We start from the raw sequence: 21730 nt of genomic DNA, 5'->3' as shown, positions 1-21730 counted from the left end.
AAATCTGAGATATTTCTGGTTATCCTGAATGTTTTTTCACTAATAAAATATCTTGCATGGGTATAGCCTTTATTTGAGACAATACCCACCCTAGTGTTATAGTTCAGCTCTGCACAGACAATGCTAGTTCAAAAATGCATAAGAATTATTGGGTAAGGCCAGCACGTACATAAAAAAGTGCTTCACATCATTAAGCATCAGAGAAATGCAAATCAAAACCACACCAGTCAGAATGGCTAATATTAACACGTCAGGAAACAACAGGTGCTGGCAAGGATGCAGAGAAAGGGGAACTCTCCTACCTGTTGGGGGGAATACAAGCTGGTGCAGCCACTCTGGAAAACAGCATGGAGTTGAAAATAGAACTATCGAACGACCCAGCAATTGTACTGGTGGGTTTTGACCCTAAAAATACAAATGTAGTGATCCAAAGGGGCACGTGTCCCTGAATGTTTATAGCAGCAGTGTCCACAATAGCCAAACTGTAGAAAGAACCTAGATGTCCACCAACAGATGAATGGATAAAGAAGATGTGGTATATATATACAATGGAATACCATGCAGCCATCAAAAGAAATGAAATCTTGCCATTTGCGCTTACATGGATGGAACCAGAGGGTATTATGCTTAGCGAAATAAGTCAATCGGAGAAAGACAACTATCATATTATTTCCCTGATATGAGAAAGTGGAGATGTAATGTGGGGGTTTGGGGATCTAAAAATAAAAAAGGAAAGAAGATGGGATTGGGAGGGAGACAAACCATGAAAGACTCAATCTCACAAAACAGGCTGAGGGTTGCTGGGGGTGGGGGGTCGGGAGAGGGTGGTGGGGTTATGGACACTGGGGAGTGTATGTGCTATGATGAGTGCTGTGAAATGTGTAAACCTGGCGATTCACAGACCTGTACCCCTGGGGATAAAAATACATTATATGTTTATAAAAAATTTTTTAAATTAATTTAAAAATAATGCATACAAACACCTAAATGGTAGCATATGCTTACTTAAGACCATTTCCCTTATTCTCTTTTTTTAACTAAATTTCTTTTGAAAAAGACCGTTATAAGAAATTTGCTAAGTGTTATAAATACTGAGAGACTGTGGACTCTGAGAAACAAACTGAGAGTTTTGGAGGGGTGGGTTAGGGGGCTAGGTGAGCCTGGTGGTGGGTATTATGGAGGGCACATATTGCATGGAGCACTGGATGAGGTGTATAAACAATGAATTCTGGGACACTGAAAAGAAATAAAATAAAATAAAATTAAAATAAAATAAAATAAAATGAAAAAATTTAAAATAAATAAAGAAAAAATATAAAAAAGAAAATATATATATTAGACGACTGAATAAGACAGAGTCAACCAATTAATTTTGGATTATTTTGGTCTCTTAGAAGAAACTACCTCCAAAAATTTTAAAGAATGAAATATATATATATATATATATATATATATAGACACACACTAAGTGTATACACTAAGGGTAAACTAAGGGTACACACTAAGGGTAAACATGATGAAAGGATGGGATATGAGTATAAAGATAAAGAAAATTTTTTTTTTATTTCTAAAAGAGGTGTTGATAAGGTAAGTTCGTTGGGAGAATAAAGAAAAAGAAAGTGGAGAGAATGTGCTCAGGCTGAAGACTAGAACAAAGCCCTGCACTAAATTTAGGGTATATTTTGATGTATTAGAAGAAGCTCTATCCCAAAAATTTTTTTAGAAGAAAAAACCCTATGTGTATACAAAAAATAAAGTTACATACAATGAAGGGTAAAATATGACTATGATAATGAAGGCTCAAAAAGGATTTTTTTATAGAAGGTATTGTTAAGCTAAACTAGTTAAAAAACGTTAAAAGAGGAAAGACTAAAAGTTAAAAAAAATTTAGCATAAGAAAAAAATAAAATTAAAAAAATTAATTAACTTCACAAGACTAAAGAATCATGGGGAGAAAGCCTTGAATTCCATGCTTTGCTTTCTCCTCCTCTGGAATCCTGCTGTTCTCCTTGGTAAGTGAACTTGGTCTTGGATGGATTTCTTGCTGATATTCTGGAGGAGGGGCCTATTGTAGTGATTCTCAAGTGTCTTTGCCTGAGGCGGAATTGCACTGCCCTTAGGAAGGGCCAGGATAAGTAATCTGCTTGGGTTCAGGTTCACTTTCTGGAGCTTTTGTTCCCTGATTGTTTTCTGTAGAGTTCTGGAGGATGGGAATGAAAATGGCAGCTTCCCAATCTCTGGCCTGGAGAAGCAGAGAGCTGGGGGACCCCACTCCTCAGTACAACCTCCAAGAAAAGTGCTCAATCACTCCCATCTCCCTGGCCTCTGGCCTTGCTCCAAGCTCACCCAGCCTGTGACCAAGAGGCTCTGATCTGGCACATGGCACCTCCTGGAGTCTCCCAAACCAGCAGATCCCTGCACATTTCCAGGTGGATCTCCCCGGATCTTGTGGGCTCTGTGCTCATAGAGCAGCAGTCTGACTGTGACACGGACCACAGTTTAAGGTAACCCCGAGTTGAGAGCTCACTCCGCAGCTCCATCTCTGCAGCTAGCTTTCCTGCTCTAATACCTGCAAGTTCTGTGACACTCAAGAACCCCGATCCTACTGTGACCCCATGGGACATGAGTCCACACTGTCCCCACATGGGCTTCACCCTGACTTAGCCTCTGGAGCGATGGACCGCAGTGGAGCAGATTTTTGAAAGTTCTGATTTAGTGCTCCATTGCTCTGCCTCTTGCTGTGAGATGGCCCCTCCCCCCACAGTCTATCTTCCCGTCACTTTGGATTCACTTCTCCTCAGGTCCTACCTTTCAGAAAGAGGTCGATTTTCTGTTTCTATAATTGCTGCTCTTCTTCTCTTCCATCTCCTATTGGAATTGTAGGTGTTCGGAATTGTTTGATAAACTATCTAGCTGTTCTCCTGCTACCTGATGTCAACTCAGCCAGCTACTTCTCCACCATCTTGACACCCCCCACCCAAAATTAACATTTTAAAAAGCAGATGTTTGAGGGAAAGAATTAGTGAAGAAGGGAATGTTAAAATTGAAATACACAAGGTGAAAATTTCATGATCCTCATTACAATAAGAATTCATAGAGACTAAAAGGAATATCTGCAATATTTGTGATTACAGAATTATCACTTTCATTTCTCTATTTTCCATATTTCCATGTTGGCATGTAATGTTTTAGAATCACAAAATTCATTATGGCTACTTTTGAAACACAATGGTTAAATGCCCATCCACAAAAAGGACTGTAAAATCAGTACTAAGTGGATATTTATAAGAGAGAGTCAGAAGAACAAATGTAAAGTCATCTTGAAGACCTGAATTTCAAAAATAGAACATTATTAAATCACAGCAAGAATCCAAAAACAAGATTCATCCAACGAAATGTTTTCACCCTGTTTGGGTCATCTCAATCCTAATAGTCTAACATATTAGCTTCCACCTATAGACAGTCAACAGCACAAAAGCTATCCTTGATGGTCTGTGTCATGGGACAGGAGGCTGCCCCAGTCCCAGGTCTGAGTGCAGGCAGCAGGTAACTGGGAAGCAATGTGTGCTTGCTGCGCAGAAGTACACAGCTCAGTCTTCAGGCTGTGTGTCTCTGATGTGCAGGGAGAGATGTTTGGCCATCCTATTAAATGAAAAAGTGAGTCTTTGGTCTTCTTTTGTGGCCATGGTTGAACCAATGTCTATAAGGAGCTGGGAACTGTTCCCAAGTTCTTGCTTATAGGAGGGGAAGTAACGTGAGGCACTGTCTGAATAACTGCAGTTGATAACAGAGCTTCTTCCCTCCTGGACACTCAGGGTAGAAGGATGCTGCTCCACATTCTCTCCCTGGCTGAACGCTGTGCAGAAAGAAAAGGTCAGAGAAAGGAGAAGAGATTCCAGCTTATTATGCTTCAGAATTCTCTTTTGTTACACTAAGTGGAGGAAACCTGAGTAAAGCCAGTCTTCAATTCTGGAGAATATCTACTAATATACTCTGTTGCCCATAAACACTCAACTCACAGTTCAGCTGCAGCCACAAGAACATGATTAAAGCTCCCATGGATGTCTTCATGGTTCCACCCAGTTAAGCTCATGTTAAGAATTGCAGCCTCCAATCAACTCAGCTCCCTCTCTTATCAGGCCATCCCTTCTTTCCTCTAACAGGGTAACTTCCCACATTGTCCAACAGCTAATAAGAAAAGACTCTGCTGCTGCCATAGTCTAATCCATCAGATGCACTAAAATGAAAATTCCACATGTTCTGCATCATCACAGGTGCACTGATGTCTTGTGGTCAGATCTCTACTGAACTCGCTGGGGAAATGCTCTTCTCTTAGCTGGCGCCTCTGAGGGACTCACATGCATCAAGGCAGCAATCAGTCAAGCAAGTTATATCTTAGATCAGGGATGAACTGTACAGTAGGAATGTGGAGATCAAGATTTACATGCCTCCACACTACTGAGTCACTGTTAGTACATTGGAAAGAGGTAGATGCTATTGTTGTTTATTTTAGGATGGGCTGGGTATACATGTTTGAAATCAGGAAGAAATCATAATTTACTCCCTTAAACAAAGAAAACAGAAAACATTTCCTTCCTTCCAAATCTACTGTCCTCAGTTGTCTATTATGGAGTAAAACTATTTCTAAAAGGAACATGGGAGCAAGAATTAGAGTAAGAGAATGAAGATCATTTGATATTTCAAGTATCTCTTACCTCAGACTCTACTCCTCCTACTTGCTCTTGCCCATGACTTTGAATTTCTTCCCAGAGATAATACCAACAGTCAAAATGTGGAATCATTGTCAGTTGAGATGACTGTGACAAAAGTAAAGGACCAAATCTCAATGATAAGGGAGCAGGGGAATAATAGGGAAGCACAAATACTGTGCATCCCCCGGAATGGTGCCACCCAGAAACTGGCCTTAAAGAGCTGATCAGGAGAAATGATTTTTGGGAAACCAAGGCTACCTCCAAAAGGAGAAGCCCCTTTTCTGTGAAGCCTACTCTCAGATCTGAGATAGGACAAAGAGTAAAGCTCATTTTCATCCTCCTCTCCCACCATGAATGATTCAAAGACAGCTACGGTGAAGAAAATCAATTGAATATATAAATATATGCATATATATGAAATGCGTTTTTATGTGTGGAAAACGCCTTGAGTCTGAGAATCTTCCATTCTCTCCCCCATTCCCCATAAAATAAGAATTCTCAGATTCTTCTCTGGGCAAATTTTCCTCTGCTGGTGGGAAGATCAATTTTTGCAAATTTAGGTGTGACTCTCAGAACTGAATGTGACCGTTCATATGAATGGATCTCTTCCATGGACTAACTGTTTCACAGATAAGGCCAACCCTTGGGCAAAATTTCCAGCTCCACGATGTTTTTACAGAATATTACTTTGCTTATTTTCAAGTATTGGTCTAGAAAACATTGTCAAACAGCTTCCTGGTTTTTGCACTGCAGAAATCTTCCAAATCCTATGATCATTTTGCAGAGAATGTGTAAGTTATGCTCATTATATCCATCCTGTCTTCAAGGGATGTCTACCTGGCATAATAAATATATTTGCTATTTTGGGGAACTTCCTTAGAAATACATGTAGATGTTCAGGTGAAACTATCACCTCTGGATTTCTCCTACAGAAACAGTGAGTGATGGATAAGTTTGCTGGTAGAAACACAGTGGCTCAGCCCAAGTCTCCTTTCCAGCCCAAGGTCTCAGACATTTACACAAATTGGAACTCTCCATTCAGGTGTTCAAACTGATTGAACCACATCTTTCTCAGACTCAAAGTGCAGAGATCTAAGTGGCTGGGCTTGCATTAGATATGTCCTCTTTACCCAGCAGAATGGTCCTACAACAAGGAGGCAGGAGCAAGAATGTCAAAGAGGAAGTGAGGAAACCCACTTTCTCTTTCCTCCAGCTCATTCCCTACCTAATTGTTTTTTACAGCCAACTTGGTTATAGTCTCTGATGTATAACATTAAATTGGACTAAAGGATTTCTAAAGGTACTTCCAGCTCTAAATTTCATTCATACTATATAAAAAGCAAACATTTACTAAGAACTGGTTGTGTGCAATGTGGACTGGTGTCAGAGTGGGGTGAAACTGCCTGCATCATGGACCCCAAGACCATTTGCACAGCCACATGTGATCTAGTGGTTCTGAGGTTGGTCCTAACGAATGGCTGAAGCCTCTTCAGAAACAGAAACACAGGATGAGATTCTATCAGGTTTTCATTTCTCCTATGACATCAATAATATATCAAGGAGAAAATAAATTCATATTAATACTGGAAAAAATTGGACTTTATTCACTGACTTTAATCACAGGTAGTGAGACCGATGGATAACATGGCTCAAACACAGGCAAGCAGGATGCTCTTTGAAGACATATTTCCTATATATTTTTATTTCATACAATTTACATATTATATGAATAAAAGAAACTCCTCTACTGAGACACCCTAGAGGAGGTGGATGCGCTTACTAATATGGAAAGCAAGGAGCACTCTCTCTAAAACAGCCTAATTGCTTTCTGAATTTTGGATTTCTGCTTGAAATTTTAATTTAGAATTTCAGAATTTCCAGCCAAGGATGCATAAACAATTTCTGAGATCATTTCAAAATGAAAATTTGGGATCTTTTGCCTTTTCCAGAAAGTCACAGGATCAGAATCATACCCTATGTGGCCTTTTCAGATAGGCTATTTTCACTTGGTAAATGCATATAAGATTCCCCTATCTCTTCATTATTTCATAGCCCTGATCATTTTAGCACCAAATCCCATTCCATTGCTTGTACGGAACACCATTTATTTATTCATTTATCTGTTGAAGGACATGCTGCTACTTCCAAGCGTTGGTAATTATATATGAACAGCTATAAAACACCTGTGAAGAGACTTGTGTGTGGACAAGAGTTTTCAATCCTTTCAGTGAAAATACTCAGGAGGCCAAAGTTCCACAAGAAATGGCCAAATTGTTTTATTGAAATGTCCAGGTATACACTTTCACTTTGCATTAATTTCCTGACAGTACTTACTACATCCTTTGTTGCATGTAAAAACCACAGCTAGTCCAAAGCAGGCATAAACAGCACAGGTGGTCCGGCCAAGTGCTCAGCTCACACACAGCCTGCTGTGACCCAGAACCTGAGCCTGCATGTGTTCCTGCCTGTGTCCTGGTGCCCCATGTATCTCTCTGCTCAGAAACTTGTTCTTCCCACTTATAGGACTCACTTTTAAAATACAGGTACAAAGGTAAGTCTAGTATTATTTTCAAGAAAGTGATAGCACAGCAATAAATGCTAAAGCATTAATAAATAATTATAAATTAAAGCTTAATTAAAGTATTATTTTTCAAACCATTTTCATTTTCATACACATTTTATGCTATCTTCCAGCAGATCTGTTTTTCCAGGGCACTAGATGGGAGCATCTCTGTCACTTGATCTAATAGCTCCTTCGAAGAGCTTTTTTCCTGCAAAGGCTTTTCTAAGAAGATGAAGGGCAAGAAAAGAAAGTGAAAGGACAACCCTGATGGGTCTAATTTTAGGAGGAAAAACATGCCCTAAGGTAAATCTGAAAGTCTGGACATGTGCAAAGCTTGCAGTCGGGCAAATGCCTGCCCCAGGGAAGGGTGGGGGCTGCAGGCACAGCTGCAGTTTGGGTGCAGGCTGCAGATCACCAGGGAGCACTGTGCCTCCACTGCACACAGATAGGTGGCTGAGTCTTCCAGTTGGGAGGCCCCAATATGGAGGGTGCTGGACCGTTCCTTAGTATTCACTGTGCAGTTTAACCTCCCACTCTGCTTCATCCCTGAAGCTATGAAAAACAGCCCCATGAGCCTGCCACCCCTGGGGTGCTGTCGGAACCACTGCACACTGTCTGGACTGCTAGAAAAATTGCACTTCAGCGTAGAGCTGGCTCCCTCCTGGAGGCTCAGGGTTGAAGGGCTCTGCTCCACCGTCATTCCTCTCACCGCTGTGTGAAAACAAAGAAAAACAAAGACAAGTGATGTAACCAAGAGGTAACTGATGCAGTTTCCAAACTTGCAGAATATCCTAAAACACACCGCTGAGGTTGTGGGACCCTCTTGGAGCTCCCCACACCACTGCGGTCTGTGGACTCCACCCCAGTACCCATGAGGAACGCCCCCACTCACAGCAAACCTGGATGCACAGGAGCCCCAGTAGAGTTCCCCAATGTCTCCTCATGATTCCTTGTCTACTTGATGAGTACGTCGGCCTGCTGTGCAGAGCATAGAGTCTTGGATTCAGAGAAACTGTGTCTTATAGTCAATCCCTTTCAACAGAACCACCGAGCACCAATCACACCTCAGCCCTGTCATTCACAGAACTCCAGACTCCACCCACAATGGCCCAGGACAGGGCACACTTATGTCTCCAAAACTGTGCTGCTCAACAGTGCAGGGAGATAGGGGCAATACTTCTAATATAGGAGGATAAATGGTTGGGTTATTTTCTTAAAATACTTTATGTAAGAGATTTGTGAGTTAGTGTGTGAGTAAAGATGAATGATATTTCTAGAAGAGTCAGTGCCTAGGGGGTTACCTAGAACTTCAAAGAATCCTAAGGAAGAATGACACCATTTCCCTAGTCACACAGTCTGACAAACAATGTGAGAATTCAATTATATAAAACAATGGATAAGGGAAAATTATCTGATAGCATGTGTTATGTATTACAGAAGTAAATACACCTTCTTGAAATTAAGAGAGCTCCAGAAACGAAACAGACAGTCACCATCTGCATAGAACATTATTCCAACCATAATTTCTTGGTGAAAAATAGGATGTAGGATACTGTCCTCTCTCAGATAACTTTCACATCTCCACCTCTCCTGTGCAATTCATGGACCTTTCTCATCCACACAACTGAATCTGATTGGGCCACTTGTTGCTGTAAAAAGTCAATGTTGTTCTCTCCCTTTCCTTCTCTTTGTGTTCCTTAATATTTCTTCTCCTCTTCTTCTCTTCATTCTTGTTCTTTCCACTTTCAGCAGAGATAGATGAAAAGGTAGTATATCTGGGATATTGAGATAGTTCCAAGGCCAGTAAGTTGGGAGATTTTATTCATAACAATTGACAACATGTAATGGGATTTTTCTGTTGAGTTTCCAGGCTCACAATACCCCGAAATAATCCTATCCTGGTACCTGTGAGGAATTATCTGTATGATGGATTTCTAGAGACATGGCCTCCAGATGTCTGAAGTTGACATGAAATGGCAGAACTGAAAGCCTGAAGTGAACTTTACACAAACTCTGTCCCCTGTCTTCCCCACCTTTGCTATTTATAATTGGACGGACTCACATGATTTCTGTTCTCTGTTTAACTTTCAAGGTTAGACCATCAGAAAGTCTTTGTTTCTTTTCAGGTCTAGAGTGCCCCTAGAGTACTGACGAGGTTGGCAAAAACACTTCAGATCAAGCCGTCAGGAGAAACAACTCGAGCCCCATTCATTCCAGGCTTCTTTTTTCTTTCTTTTTTTTTTTTTTTAATTTTCAGCATAACAGTATTCCTTGTTTTTGCACCACACCCAGTGTTCCGTGCAATCCGTGCCCTCTCTAATACCCACCACCTGGTTCCCCCAACCTCCCACCCCTCGCCCCTTCAAAACCCTCAGATTGTTTTTCAGAGTCCATAGTCTCTCATGGTTCACCTCCCCTTCCAATTTCCCTCAACTCCTTTCTCCTCTCTAACTCCCTCTGTCCTCCATGCTATTTGGTATGCTCCACAAATAAGTGAAATCATATGATAATTGATTCTCTCTGCTTGACTTATTTCACTCAGCATAATCTCTTCCAGTCCCATCCATGTTGCTACAAAAGTTGGGTATTCATCCTTTCTGATGGAGGCATAATACTCCACATTGTATATGGACCACATCTTCCTTATCCATTCGTCCGTTGAAGGGCATCTTGGTTCTTTCCACAGTTTGGCGACCGTGGCCATTGCTGCTATAAACATTGGGCTACAGATGGCCCTTCTTTTCACTACATCTGTATCTTTGGGGTAAATACCCAGGAGTGCAATTGCAGGGTCATAGGGAAGCTCTATTTTTAATTGCTTGAGGAATCTCCACATTGTTCTCCAAAGTGGCTGCACCAACTTGCATTCCCACCAACAGTGTAAGAGTGTTCTCCGTTCTCCACATCCTCTCCAACACATGTTGTTTCCTATCTTGCTAATTTTGGCGATTCTAACTGGTGTAAGGTGATAAAATTATGAATGAAAATGGAGAAATCACAACTAACACCAAGGAAGTAGAAACAATCATGAGAAGTTATTATCAACAATTATATGCCAATAAGCTAAGCAACCTAGATGAAATGGATGCATTCCTGGAAAACTATAAACTCCCAAAATTGAACCAGGAAGAAATTGACAATCTGAATAGACCGATATCTAGTAACAAGATTGAAGCAGTGATCAAAAACCTCCCAAAACAAAAGAACCCAGGACCTGACAGATTCCCTGGGGAATTCTACCAAACTTTCAAAGAAGAAATAACACCTATTTTCCTGAGGCTGTTCAAAAAATTGAAGCAGAAGGAAAAGTTCCAGATTCTTTCTATGAAGCCAGCATTACCTGGATCCCCAAATCAGGCAAAGACCCTACCAAAAAGGAGAATTTTAGACCAATATCACTGATGAATATGGATGCTAAGATTCTCAACAAGATCCTAGCAAACAGGATACAACAGCACATTAAAAAGATTATCCACCATGACCAGGTGAGATTCATTCCTGGGCTACAAGGATAGTTCAACATTCACAAATCAATCAATGTGATAGAACAAATTAATATGAGAAGAGAGAAGAACCACATGGTCCTCTTAATTGATGCAGAAAAAGCATTTGACAAAATCCAGCATCCGTTCCTGATTAAAACGCTTCAAAGTATAGGGATAGAAGGAACATTCCAGGCTTCTTGATGAAGGAAAAGCAGATAAGATAAATGCTTAGACTGAGTGGGGATTACAAGTGAACCAAATCCTACTTTTAAAATGGTATTTCATGGAAATTAATATCAGAAAATAATTTAGTAAGTCTCATTGTGTGCTACTTATTTAATTTCTTGTCTTTAGTCAAAAAATATAAATATTTCTTGAGCTTTTAGGTTCAATGGGGTAATTTACTAAATGTTTAGAATATACAAAAGTATAATGGAATATTATTCAGCAAAAAAAATGGGTGAAATCTTGCCATTTGCAATTACATGGATGGAGCTAGAGAGTATAATGCTGAGAGAAATAAGTCCGTCAGAGAAAGAACAATACTATATAATGTTAACTCATACAGAATTTAAGAAACAAACCAAACAAGCAAGGGGAAAAATATAAGAGAGAGATAAATAAAAAAACAGACTCTTAATTAGAGAGATCAAAGTGATGGTCACCAAAAGGGAGAGGGTTGGGGTATGGGTTCAGTAGCTGAGGGGATGAAGCAGTGCTCTACTCCTGATGAGCACTGGGGGTTCTGTGGAAGTATTGAATCACTATATTGTACACCTGACACTAATATAACACCATATATTAACTAACTGGAATTTAAATAAAAACTAAAGTGAAGTGAGATACCACCTCATACCAGTGAGAATGGCTAAAATTAACCAGTCAGGAAAAGACAGATGTTGGTGAGGATGCAGAGAAATGGGAACCCTCCTATATTGCTAGTAGGAATGCAAGCTGGTGCAGCCACTCTGGAAAACAGTAAGGAGGTTCCTCAAAAAGTTGAAAATAGAGCTACCCTACAACCCAACAACTGTACTACTGTGTATTTACCCTAAAGATACAAATGTAGGGATCCCAAGGGGCTTGGGGCTTGTGCACCTGAATGTTTACAGGAGCACTGTCCACAATAGCCAAACTGTGGAAAGAGACTAGATGTCTATCAACAGATGAATGGATAAGAAGGTGTGGTATATATATATATATATATATACAATAGAATACCATGAAGCCATCCAAAGAAATGAAATCTTGCCATTTGCAACAATGTGAATGGAACTAGAGGGTATCATGCTGAGCAAAAGAGGTCAATCAGAGAAAGACAAATATCATATGATCACACTGATATGAGGAATTTGAGAAACAAGACAGGATCATAGGGAAAGGGAGGAAAGAAATGAAACAAGACAAAACCAGAAAGAGAGAGAGACAAACATAAGAGACTCTTAATCTCAGGAAACAAACTGAGGGTTGCTGGAGAGGAAGGGGGTGGGAGGGATAAAGGGGAGTGGATATTGGGGAAGGTATGTGCTACGGTGAGTGCTGTGAATTGTGTAAGACCGATGAATCACAGAACTGTACCCCTGACACAAATAGTACATTATATGTTAATTTTTTAAAAAGTCTGGAGAAGCAGTAACATTAGGCCAAGAAATAACAATAAGTGCATTTAATTACCCAAACTTAAATGGACAGAATGTAGAAAGAATTGGTGGGGAGATTTTCACAAAGGACAAAGGACTATTTCCTAGATCAGGTAGTTCACAAGCAAAAGAAATGCACTCTTTTGAATATTGCATTAAGAGCTCATTCAGAAGGTAATGGTAAATGAGTCTGAAACCAATTAAAATGAATCTTTCCTGAAAGTGAAAAAAAAAACCCTGTGAGTCAATGAATGAATGAATGAATGAATGAATTTTTAAAAGAATATATAAAAGGAAAAACAAACTAGTTTACAATCTATGGGTAAAAACGAAAGTACACATAACTCTAATAGGATCAAGAGGCAGGACTCAGAGGAGTGAACACTAAAAACTATCTGATCCCAAAGGAGGGAGAAATGCTTGTACTTCGGGTGCCTGGACAAAATGTTATATAGAAGTTGACCATTCTCTCTTTTCCCCTTTTTGGTGACAAGAATAGAAGGGAATATGCATAAACCTTTATGAAAGGTTTTATGACTTTTTATTACTTTTAACAAAAGTGGGAATTTGTGAATATATGAATTATTAAAGTCATTACTACCTATAAACTAAAATACCTTTTGACTAACAATCCCAATTCTGACCCTTTGTCACTTACTAGCCTAAGTTGTTCCTCATCTTGATAATTTGGAGTTGATGTTTCAAGGTATTTTACTAGATTTCAATCTCTAGGAAATGGACCGTATTTTATTTAAACATTGTTATAACACAAATAAACATTTTGGGTATACCTTTCTGTAAGTCCTCCTAAAATAAAGAAGTCACATAAAAAATACTTGAAAAACAAAGAAGATTGCAACCATATTGGCAAAGTGATGCAGCACAATTCAGACATTGCTTTTTTCTATTGTGTTTTTTCATATATTCAGTTAGCCAACATAGAGTACATCATTAGTTTTTGATGTGGTGTTCAAGGATTCATTACTTGCATATAACACCTAGTGCTCATCACAACACATGCCCTCCTTAATACCCATCACCTAGTTACCCCATCCCTCTGCTCTGTAACCCTTGGTTTGTTTCCCTGAGTCCAGAGTCTCTCACAGTTTATCTTCCTCTCTGATTTCTTCCCATCCAATTTTCCCACCTTTCCTCTGTGGTCTTCCAGGCTATTCCTTATGTTCCACATATGAGTGAAACCATATGATAATTGTCTTTCCCAGCTTGACTTATTTCACTTAGCATAATCCCTTCCAGTTCCATTCATCTCAGTGCAAATGGTAGGTATTCATCTTTTCTGATGGCTGAGTAATATTCCATTATATATATGAATCATATCTTCTTTATCCATTCATCTGTTGAAGAACGTCTAAGCTCCTTCCACAGTTTGGCTATTGTGGACATTGCTGCTATGAACATTGGGGTGCCTGTGCCCCTTATTTCACTACACCTTTATCTTTAGGATAAAAATCTAGTAGTGCAATTGCTGGGTTGTAGGTTAGCTCTATTTTTAATGTCTTGAGGAACCTCTAAACTATTTTCCAGAGTGGCTGTACCAGCTTGCATTCCCAACAGTGCAAGAGGGTTCCCCTTTCACCCATCATCACCAACACTGTTCTTTCCTGTCTTGTTAATTTTTGCCATTCTGACTGGTGTAAGGTGGTATCTCACTGTGGCTTTGATTGGTATTTCCAATGATGGCTAGTGAAATTGAACATTTTTTATGTGTCTGTTACCCATTTGTATGTCTTCTTTGAATAAATGTCTGTTCATGTCTTCCACTCATTTTTTGACTTGATTATTATTTTTTGAAGGTTGAGTTTGAAAAGTGCTTTATAGATCTTGAATACCAACCCTTTATCTGAAATGTCATTTGCAAATATCTTCTCCCATTCCGTGGGTTGCCTCTTACTTTTGTTGACTGTTCCTTTGCTGTGCAGAAGCTTTTTATCTTGGTGAAGTCCCAGAAGTTCATTTTTGCTTTTGTTTCCCTTACCTTTGGAGACTTACCTTGAAAGAAGTTGCTGGGACCAATGTTGAAGAAGTTACTCTGCTGATGTTCTCCTCTAGGATTTTGATGGATTCCTGCCTCACATGTAGGTCTCTCATCCATTTTGAGTTTATCTTTGTGTATGGTGTAAGAGAGTGAGCCAGGTTCATTCTTCTGCATGTGACTGCTCAGTTTTTCCAGCACCATTGATTGAAGAGACTGTCCTTCTTCCATTGGATATTCTTTCTTGCTTTGTCAAAGATTAGTTGACCATAGAGTTGAGGCTCCATACTGGGGTCTCTATTACTTTCTGTATGACATTCTTGACTCATTTGCATTCTCCCAATTCCCTGATTTGTGACTCTCTGTGAGACATTACAAAACAGAAGTTAGAGAAATCTATAGGTTTTCTGCCCAGTATCATCTATCAATCTGTATTGTTAGGAAACCTCAGTGCAAGAGCATTTTCTATCACCATATTTCCTGGGCACTGAGAATGATCTCACTTGAGTTCTTACCAACTGAGCTAATTATCTGGCCAGAACATGAACCTCTACCTTCATTCTGTTTCTGCCCCCAGCACTTCATGTTGAATATCAGTCTGTGTCTATCACCTGACTTACTAGAAAAGAAACTACAGCAGAGGTGGCTGGCCTCTCTTTTCCTTGCTCAGGTACATGTGTTCCTCCTCCTTTCTTCTCTAATAAAATTGGCTCTGCACTGAAGCTCCCCCATCACCTCTCCTGCTTATACTCGGTCAGGAAGATATTTGGCAGAAGCCACCTTCCAATTCACACTGTGTGTATTTAGAAGTGTCATAGACACAGCAACACCCACCAGGGTGGCCTGAACTACTTCTCAGCCTGGAATTTCACTGCAAAGATGAACAAGAGACCAATTCATCCATAACTGTTTGTTTAGTTTAAAGATTTATTTAAACTAGTCAATGGGAGAGGACAGAAGGACAGGGAAAAAGGGAGAGAAGCAGAATTCCAAACCAACATGCAGGAAGCCTGATGTTGGGGTTTGATCACACAAACCTGAGATCATAGCCTGAGAAGGTCAAGAGTCAGACACTTAACCTAGTGGGCACTCCAAGACCACTTCTTTGTTGTGTAATTCTACATTGAAATAAGGTACACCCTTGCTGAGGAACTCTTGGCATTGAACTGTTTTCAATGTCACTAAGGAACACCTGGGTTTGGGGAACGTTACTGCTGGTTCTTATGCTCTAGTCCTTTGTATGATTTTGTACCAACCAGACACTGAGGGACAAACAACAGATTGTGATGGAACCAGAGTGCATCAGGCAAAGGCACTCAGCTTCCAGGCCCCTGTCCTGCTCAGAGTTTGTGCTCAGCTCCCCCTACAGTCTCTGTCACTGTGTCAGTCACCGCACAGTAGTACACAGCTGAATCTGAGGCTTGCACTGAGCCTTTCTCCAAGTGGAAGGATTTCGATCTGCCATCAAAGGTGGCTTCAAATCCTTTGTTGCTTTTCTTCTCCTTGTCCTTCAAGGCTTTCAGGAGGAGCTGTAGACCTTCACCGGGATACTGGACATACCAGAAAAGAGTAAGGGATCCTGATGCTGAATAAGTGCAGTTCACAGTCAGGGAAGTCTCTTCTAAGAGAGTTACTTGGCCTTCTGTCTGAGTCACTGAGTCTCCATGGGTTTGTCCTGAGGAAAGAGAAAGGAGATCTGTATCACCTTGGGCATAAAACTCATGGATATATGATAGTTAAAGGTTTTGATGACACCGTGGAAGAAAGAATCCAAATTTTAAGAGGAATGGTACTTACCAAGCATTAAGAGTATCACACTCACGAAGCCTGGAAAACACTTCATCTTTGGAGTGTCACCTAAATAATGTTCTTCATTCTTACTATGGAGAAGGTTGGAGTGACAGAAATGATCAGTAGAAACCCACAGGAAATGTGACTGTGGTAGGAAGCTGCACCCCCTGGTGGACAGGGACTAAAATATACACATGTTGGCCAGAATCCTCCCCAAGGCAGCCATCTGTTTCACCCCTGACCTTAAGAGGTACATGTCAGGCTTCAGGTGACCATTGGAAGTCTGAAAAACCCTAACTAGCAATCCTAACTTCTCAGGTCTATTTTGTTCTTAAGATACTGCCTGATATGGAACTTCTTTATCATAGCATCCCGGGGCATTTCTGTAGTTGGGAGGGTAACAATCTTCAGAAGCATTTTACTACAGTACTTCATATTCTCATGTGTCCATGTGGGCTGGCCTATAACCTACTGACTGCCAGAAAAGGAACTGGAGCTTAATACAGAAATAGTAAGAGGAAGTCAAGTCATTGGTGACTGATTCTGTGTTTTTGGCACTTCACGCAATATTTGGAACTGTGACTGTCATTTTTTAAGTACTCAATAAATATTTTTAAATTAAACAAAAATAATGAGCAAATAGCATTTATTTAAAATGCTGTATTTACTTATTCCTAAACTATTAGCAAATGCAATAAATACTATTTTTAATAAAAAGTTTCAGAAGTCACACTATCTAATAGTCAAATATTCCTGATTTTTAGAATAATTAAAAAGTGAAAAATAGGAATTTTAGACAGAATAAATTCATACACGGAGTCATCAAATCCCTATAGAATCATCTGAGAGTTTATGTTCTCACAGTTTTATTGACTCCAACTTAAGGTGACTAGTGTACGTGAATTCAGCAACAAATACTAATCCTATCTTCTTAATAGGTTTAACCTCAAGGATGCTTTCTATTATCATCCATCTGATACATTTTGTTGTTAAACATTAATCAAATAATTTTTCTCAAAAAGTAAGAAATCAGGATTATCAGAGAAAAGTTCTAGAAATGGCTAAATCTTCTCTAAAGTCCTGTAAACATATACTCTAGACACATTAGGAAGCTTAGCTCAGCTGTTTTTTTGGAGGCTATTCCCCAAATATTCAGGTTGAGGAACATCAGAGTCCACAGTCAACATGGGAATGATTTCCCAGATACAAGTAAAGTAAGAAATTCAGGCCTGAATACTGTTTCCATTCAAGTATCCATTCCCTTCCCCTTCCCCTTCCAAATTACATTGTCAGAACCTGCCTCAAAATTATGCTAGAACGCAATTTTAGACAAGCCACTACAAACTTCTCTTCAGATATGCAGGGATGGGGCGATGGGGCCCGTGGGTGGCTCTTTAGTTGGGTGTCTGCCTCCCACTGGGGTCATGATGCCAGGGTCCTGGGATCAAGCCCCACCTCAGGCTCCCTGCTCAGCAGGAAGCCTGCTTCTCCCTCTCCCTCTCCCCTGCTTACGTTCCCTCTCTCACTGTATCTTTCTGTCAAATATATAAAAATATTTCTGTCAAATATATAAAAATCTTAAAAAAAAAATCTGCTGGGAAAATGCTAAATAGGTTAGGATGATGCTGGTTGAAAATAAACAGTATAGGGGCACCTGGGTGGCTCAGTGGGTTAAAGCCTCTGCTTTTGGCTCAGGTCATGGTCCCAGGGTCCTGGGATTGAGCCCCGCATCGGCCTCTCTGCTCAGCGGGGAGCCTGCTTCCCTCTCTCTCTATCTGCCTCTCTGCCTATTTGTGATCTCTGTCTGTCAAATAAATAAAACCTTTAAGAAAAAAAAGAAAATAAACAGTATAACACTTGAATGCAGAAAGTCATTAGGCATAAATTAAAAATAAATAAATATCTATCTATCTTTCTATATCTATATCTATATATAGTTTCAGGTCAATGAAAGCCTACAGGAGAAATATTTTGCATTTTACATTACACAAGAAGACTGGCACCGCAGTAAGGGAAAATAGTGCATAGAATGATATTGAATGGCTCTGTTAATACATAATTTACATGACAGTAAAGTGCAGCAAATTCAACAATTCGATATGATTTGATGTATGTATATATTTGTGAAGCCATCACTACAATTGAGAAAATGAACACATACATCACCCCTAAAGTCTCTTCATGTCACTTTGTAATCCTCCTCTCAACCCTCCTCATCCCTATTTCCAGGGGAACTTCCTGTCATGAATTAGTTTTCATCTTTATAATTTTGTGTAAATGGAATCATGTGTTTCTTTGGCTTCTTCTCAGCATAATTATTATGAGATTCTTCCGTAGTCATATTTATCAAGACTTTGTTTCTGTTGCTGTGCAGTACCCCATCATGTGCCTTTAAAACAACTTGTCTATTCACATGTTGCTGGCCATCTCGATTAATCCCAGTAAGGCTCTTACAAATAAAGCTGCTATAAATATTTGTATATAAGATGTTTTATAGACATGTGCTTTCATTTCTGTTGGATCAATTTCTGAAGTACAACAGGTGAGTTATATGGTAGGCATACATTTGACTTTCTTAAACCAACCTTTCAAGTAGCTGTTTTGCAGATTCTCTTGAGTTTTCTGCTCAGACATTTATGTTGGCTGTTAAAAGATAAGTTCACTTCCCCCTTTCCAGACTGTGTGGCGTTTGTTTCTTCTCCATGCTGTATTGCATTGGCTGGAACCTCTACTTCAATATGAAATACAAGTGGTGAGAGCCAAAACTCTCGCCTTATTTCTGAAACTAAGTAGAAAGCATTGAGGTTTTCACCACCAACTATGACATCTGATGTAGGTTTTCGGTTGAGCCCTTTTTCATTAAGGAAATTTCCTTCAATTCCTTATTCACTGGGAGTTTCTCTCAGGAATGAATCTGAATCTTACACTGAATCTTCTTTTACAGAAGAAACTTCTTCTGTACCTATTGAGGTACCTTCCTAAATTGCTCATTCGCTACGTGCCAATCTCTTCAGATATATTGCCGATACGTTGTCACAATAAAATATTAAAAGAAGATATCATTCTCCCAAATTTACAAGTAATAAAACAAGTTCAAGGGGCACCTGGGTGGCTCAGTCAGTTAAGCAGCTGCCTTCTGCTCAGGTCCTAGGATCAAGTCCGACATGTGGCTCCTTGCTCATCAGGGAGATTTCAACTCCCTCTGCTTGTGCTCTGTATCTCTCTCCCTCTCTGTCTCTGTCTCTCTCTGTCTCTCTCTCTCTCTCTCTCAATTAAATAAGTAAAATATTTAGCAAGACAGGAAACAACATGTGTTGGAGGGGAGGTGGAGAAAGGGGAACCCTCTTACAATGTTGGTGGGAATGCAAGTTGGTGCAGCCACTTTGGAGAACAGCGTGGAGATTCCTCAAGAAATTAAAAATAGAGCTTCCCTATGACCCTGCAATTTCACTACAGATGTAGTGAAAAGAAGGGCCATCTGTAGCCCAATGTTTATAGCAGCAATGGCCACGGTCGCCAAACTGTGGAAAGAACCAAGATGCCCTTCAACGGACGAATGGATAAGGAAGATGTGGTCCATATACACTGTGGAGTATTATGCCTCCATCAGATAGGATGAATACCCAACTTTTGTAGCAACATGGATGGGACTGGAAGAGATTATGCTGAGTGAAATAAGTCAAGCAGAGAGAGTCAATTATCATATGGTTTCACTTATTTGTGGAGCATAACAAATAGCATGGTGGACATGGGGAGTTAGGAGAAGGGAGTTGAGGGAAATTGGAAGGGGAGGTGAACCATGAGAGACTATGGACTCTGAAAAACAATCTGAGGGGTTTTAAGTGGTGGGGGGGTGGGAGGTTGGGGGAACCAGGTGGTGGGTATTAGAGAGGGCACGGATTGCATGGAGCACTGGGTGTGGTACAAAAACAATGAATACTGTTATGCTGAAAATAAATTATTTTAAAAAATCATATATTCCTCTAAAAAATAAAAAATATATATTTTAAAAATAAATAAAAATAAAAATAAAGTAAGCTCAAAAGTATCAAGAACTTGATGGCAGAGCTAATACTTCTGAACACAGAGATAGATGACAGAAAAATACCTGTTCCCTGATTTTCAGGTCAGCAAGGTGGGGGAGGCCTGCGTAGCAACTTGCTCCTGCTAGACCTGTGGTTCATAGCAGGGGCACCCAGTATATTTGTGGGCAAAGAGTTGAGGACTGTTTGCTTCCTTGTGATTCCTGCCTGGACTCTGAATCCAGACAGTGTTGGGGACCAGCAGTCCCTCTCCTCTGAGGATAGAAGTTGAGCTATCTCTTCAGCCGCCACTCCTCTCAAGTATTCAAACCAAAGAAGAATATGCCTGAAGGCTCTCATCAGCTCTCTCCAGCTCTCATCATCTCTTAAAACAGGCAGAAGCAACTCTAGGAAGTGGAAATCTGAGACAAGCTCTTCTGTTGACAGAGGGAGAGGACCTAGGTGAATGGATTTCAGCTAACACTGTAGATTTCTTCAACCAATCAACTTACTGTATGGAATTATTACAGAATTCTGCAGTGAAGCAAGCTGTCCAGTCATGTCTGCAGGTCCAAGATATGAATATCTATTGGGAAAATGGTACTAATATCAAAAAGTCAATCAAATGTTTGGGTTAGGATCAGCTTGATGATGAAAGTCTTTTGCCTTCCAAGATTGGTGTTCCCTTTCCAAAAAATTTTATGTCTATGGCAAAGACCATTTAAAGCATTTGTTCTGGGTTTATGCATATTTAACACCAGCAGTTTGATTCTGTGATGCAACTGTGGAAAAAGGTCTACCTCAACACCTCCCTTAAGCCCTTTATTTTCTTTGTTCAGGAGCTTAATCTGATTGATAGGCATGAGTTGGCACCTCTTCAGGAATTAATTGAGAAGCTTGTATCAAAGACAGATAAATGCTTCTTCTAGAACATAGTTCCCTTCCTGCTTCATCTGCTAGAGCTATCTCATTGTTATCTGTTAAAGACTAGAGATATGGACTTTAAGAAAACAGGATAAAAGGCATTTATTGTTTCTGTCTACTGATAAAATTGTTCCAAATGTAGATTGTCCCAATCCTTCAGTGAGAAATTCAAGACACAGCTGACTCTGAGGCACTTTGTGGTCACTCCTGTTATTGTCAGAGTTAGACTGGTTATAATATGTGTTAACTAATATGTAGTCTATTCATTTACTTATTCCTTTACTGAAGAAAATGATTGAGTACTTCAGGTAACAGCATAATGAAGATTGAGAATTCCCACCAATACTTTATTAACAAGTTTCCAGAATAAACTTCCTAATAAGGCAATCAGATCAGTTTTATTCTGCTTCTATTTACAAATAGAAGAGGTATTTTAAAGTTTCCTTAAGATTCAGAACATTTGGGAGCGCCTGGGTGGCTCAGTGGGTTAAAGCCTCTGCCTTCGGCTCAGGTCATGATCTCAGGGTCCTGGGATCGAGTCCCACATCGGGCTTTCTGCTCAGCGGGTAGCCTGCTTCCTCCTCTCTCTCTGCCTGCCTC

At 39.9% G+C, this 21730-nt stretch overlaps 1 pseudogene and 2 gene segments (V, D, J or C); 1 reads left to right on the top strand and 2 right to left on the bottom strand.

Annotated features, from left to right (window-relative positions):
- Positions 1-3590: 3590 nt before the first annotated feature.
- Positions 3591-4071, bottom strand: LOC101689035. The segment is given in 2 exon segments: positions 3591-3856; positions 4020-4071. Coding segments are annotated over 2 exon segments (318 nt in total).
- An 11662-nt stretch (positions 4072-15733) lies between these two features.
- Positions 15734-16275, bottom strand: LOC101689313. The segment is given in 2 exon segments: positions 15734-16068; positions 16191-16275. Coding segments are annotated over 2 exon segments (381 nt in total).
- On the top strand, positions 16276-21135 carry LOC101689615 (annotated as a pseudogene).
- Positions 21136-21730: the final 595 nt, after the last annotated feature.

Source organism: Mustela putorius, unplaced genomic scaffold, assembly GCF_011764305.1.
Source record: "Mustela putorius furo isolate JIRA1106 unplaced genomic scaffold, ASM1176430v1.1 tig00003898_pilon_pilon_pilon, whole genome shotgun sequence".
NCBI lineage: Eukaryota > Metazoa > Chordata > Mammalia > Carnivora > Mustelidae > Mustela > Mustela putorius.
This window is presented reverse-complemented; position numbering and strand designations above follow the sequence as displayed.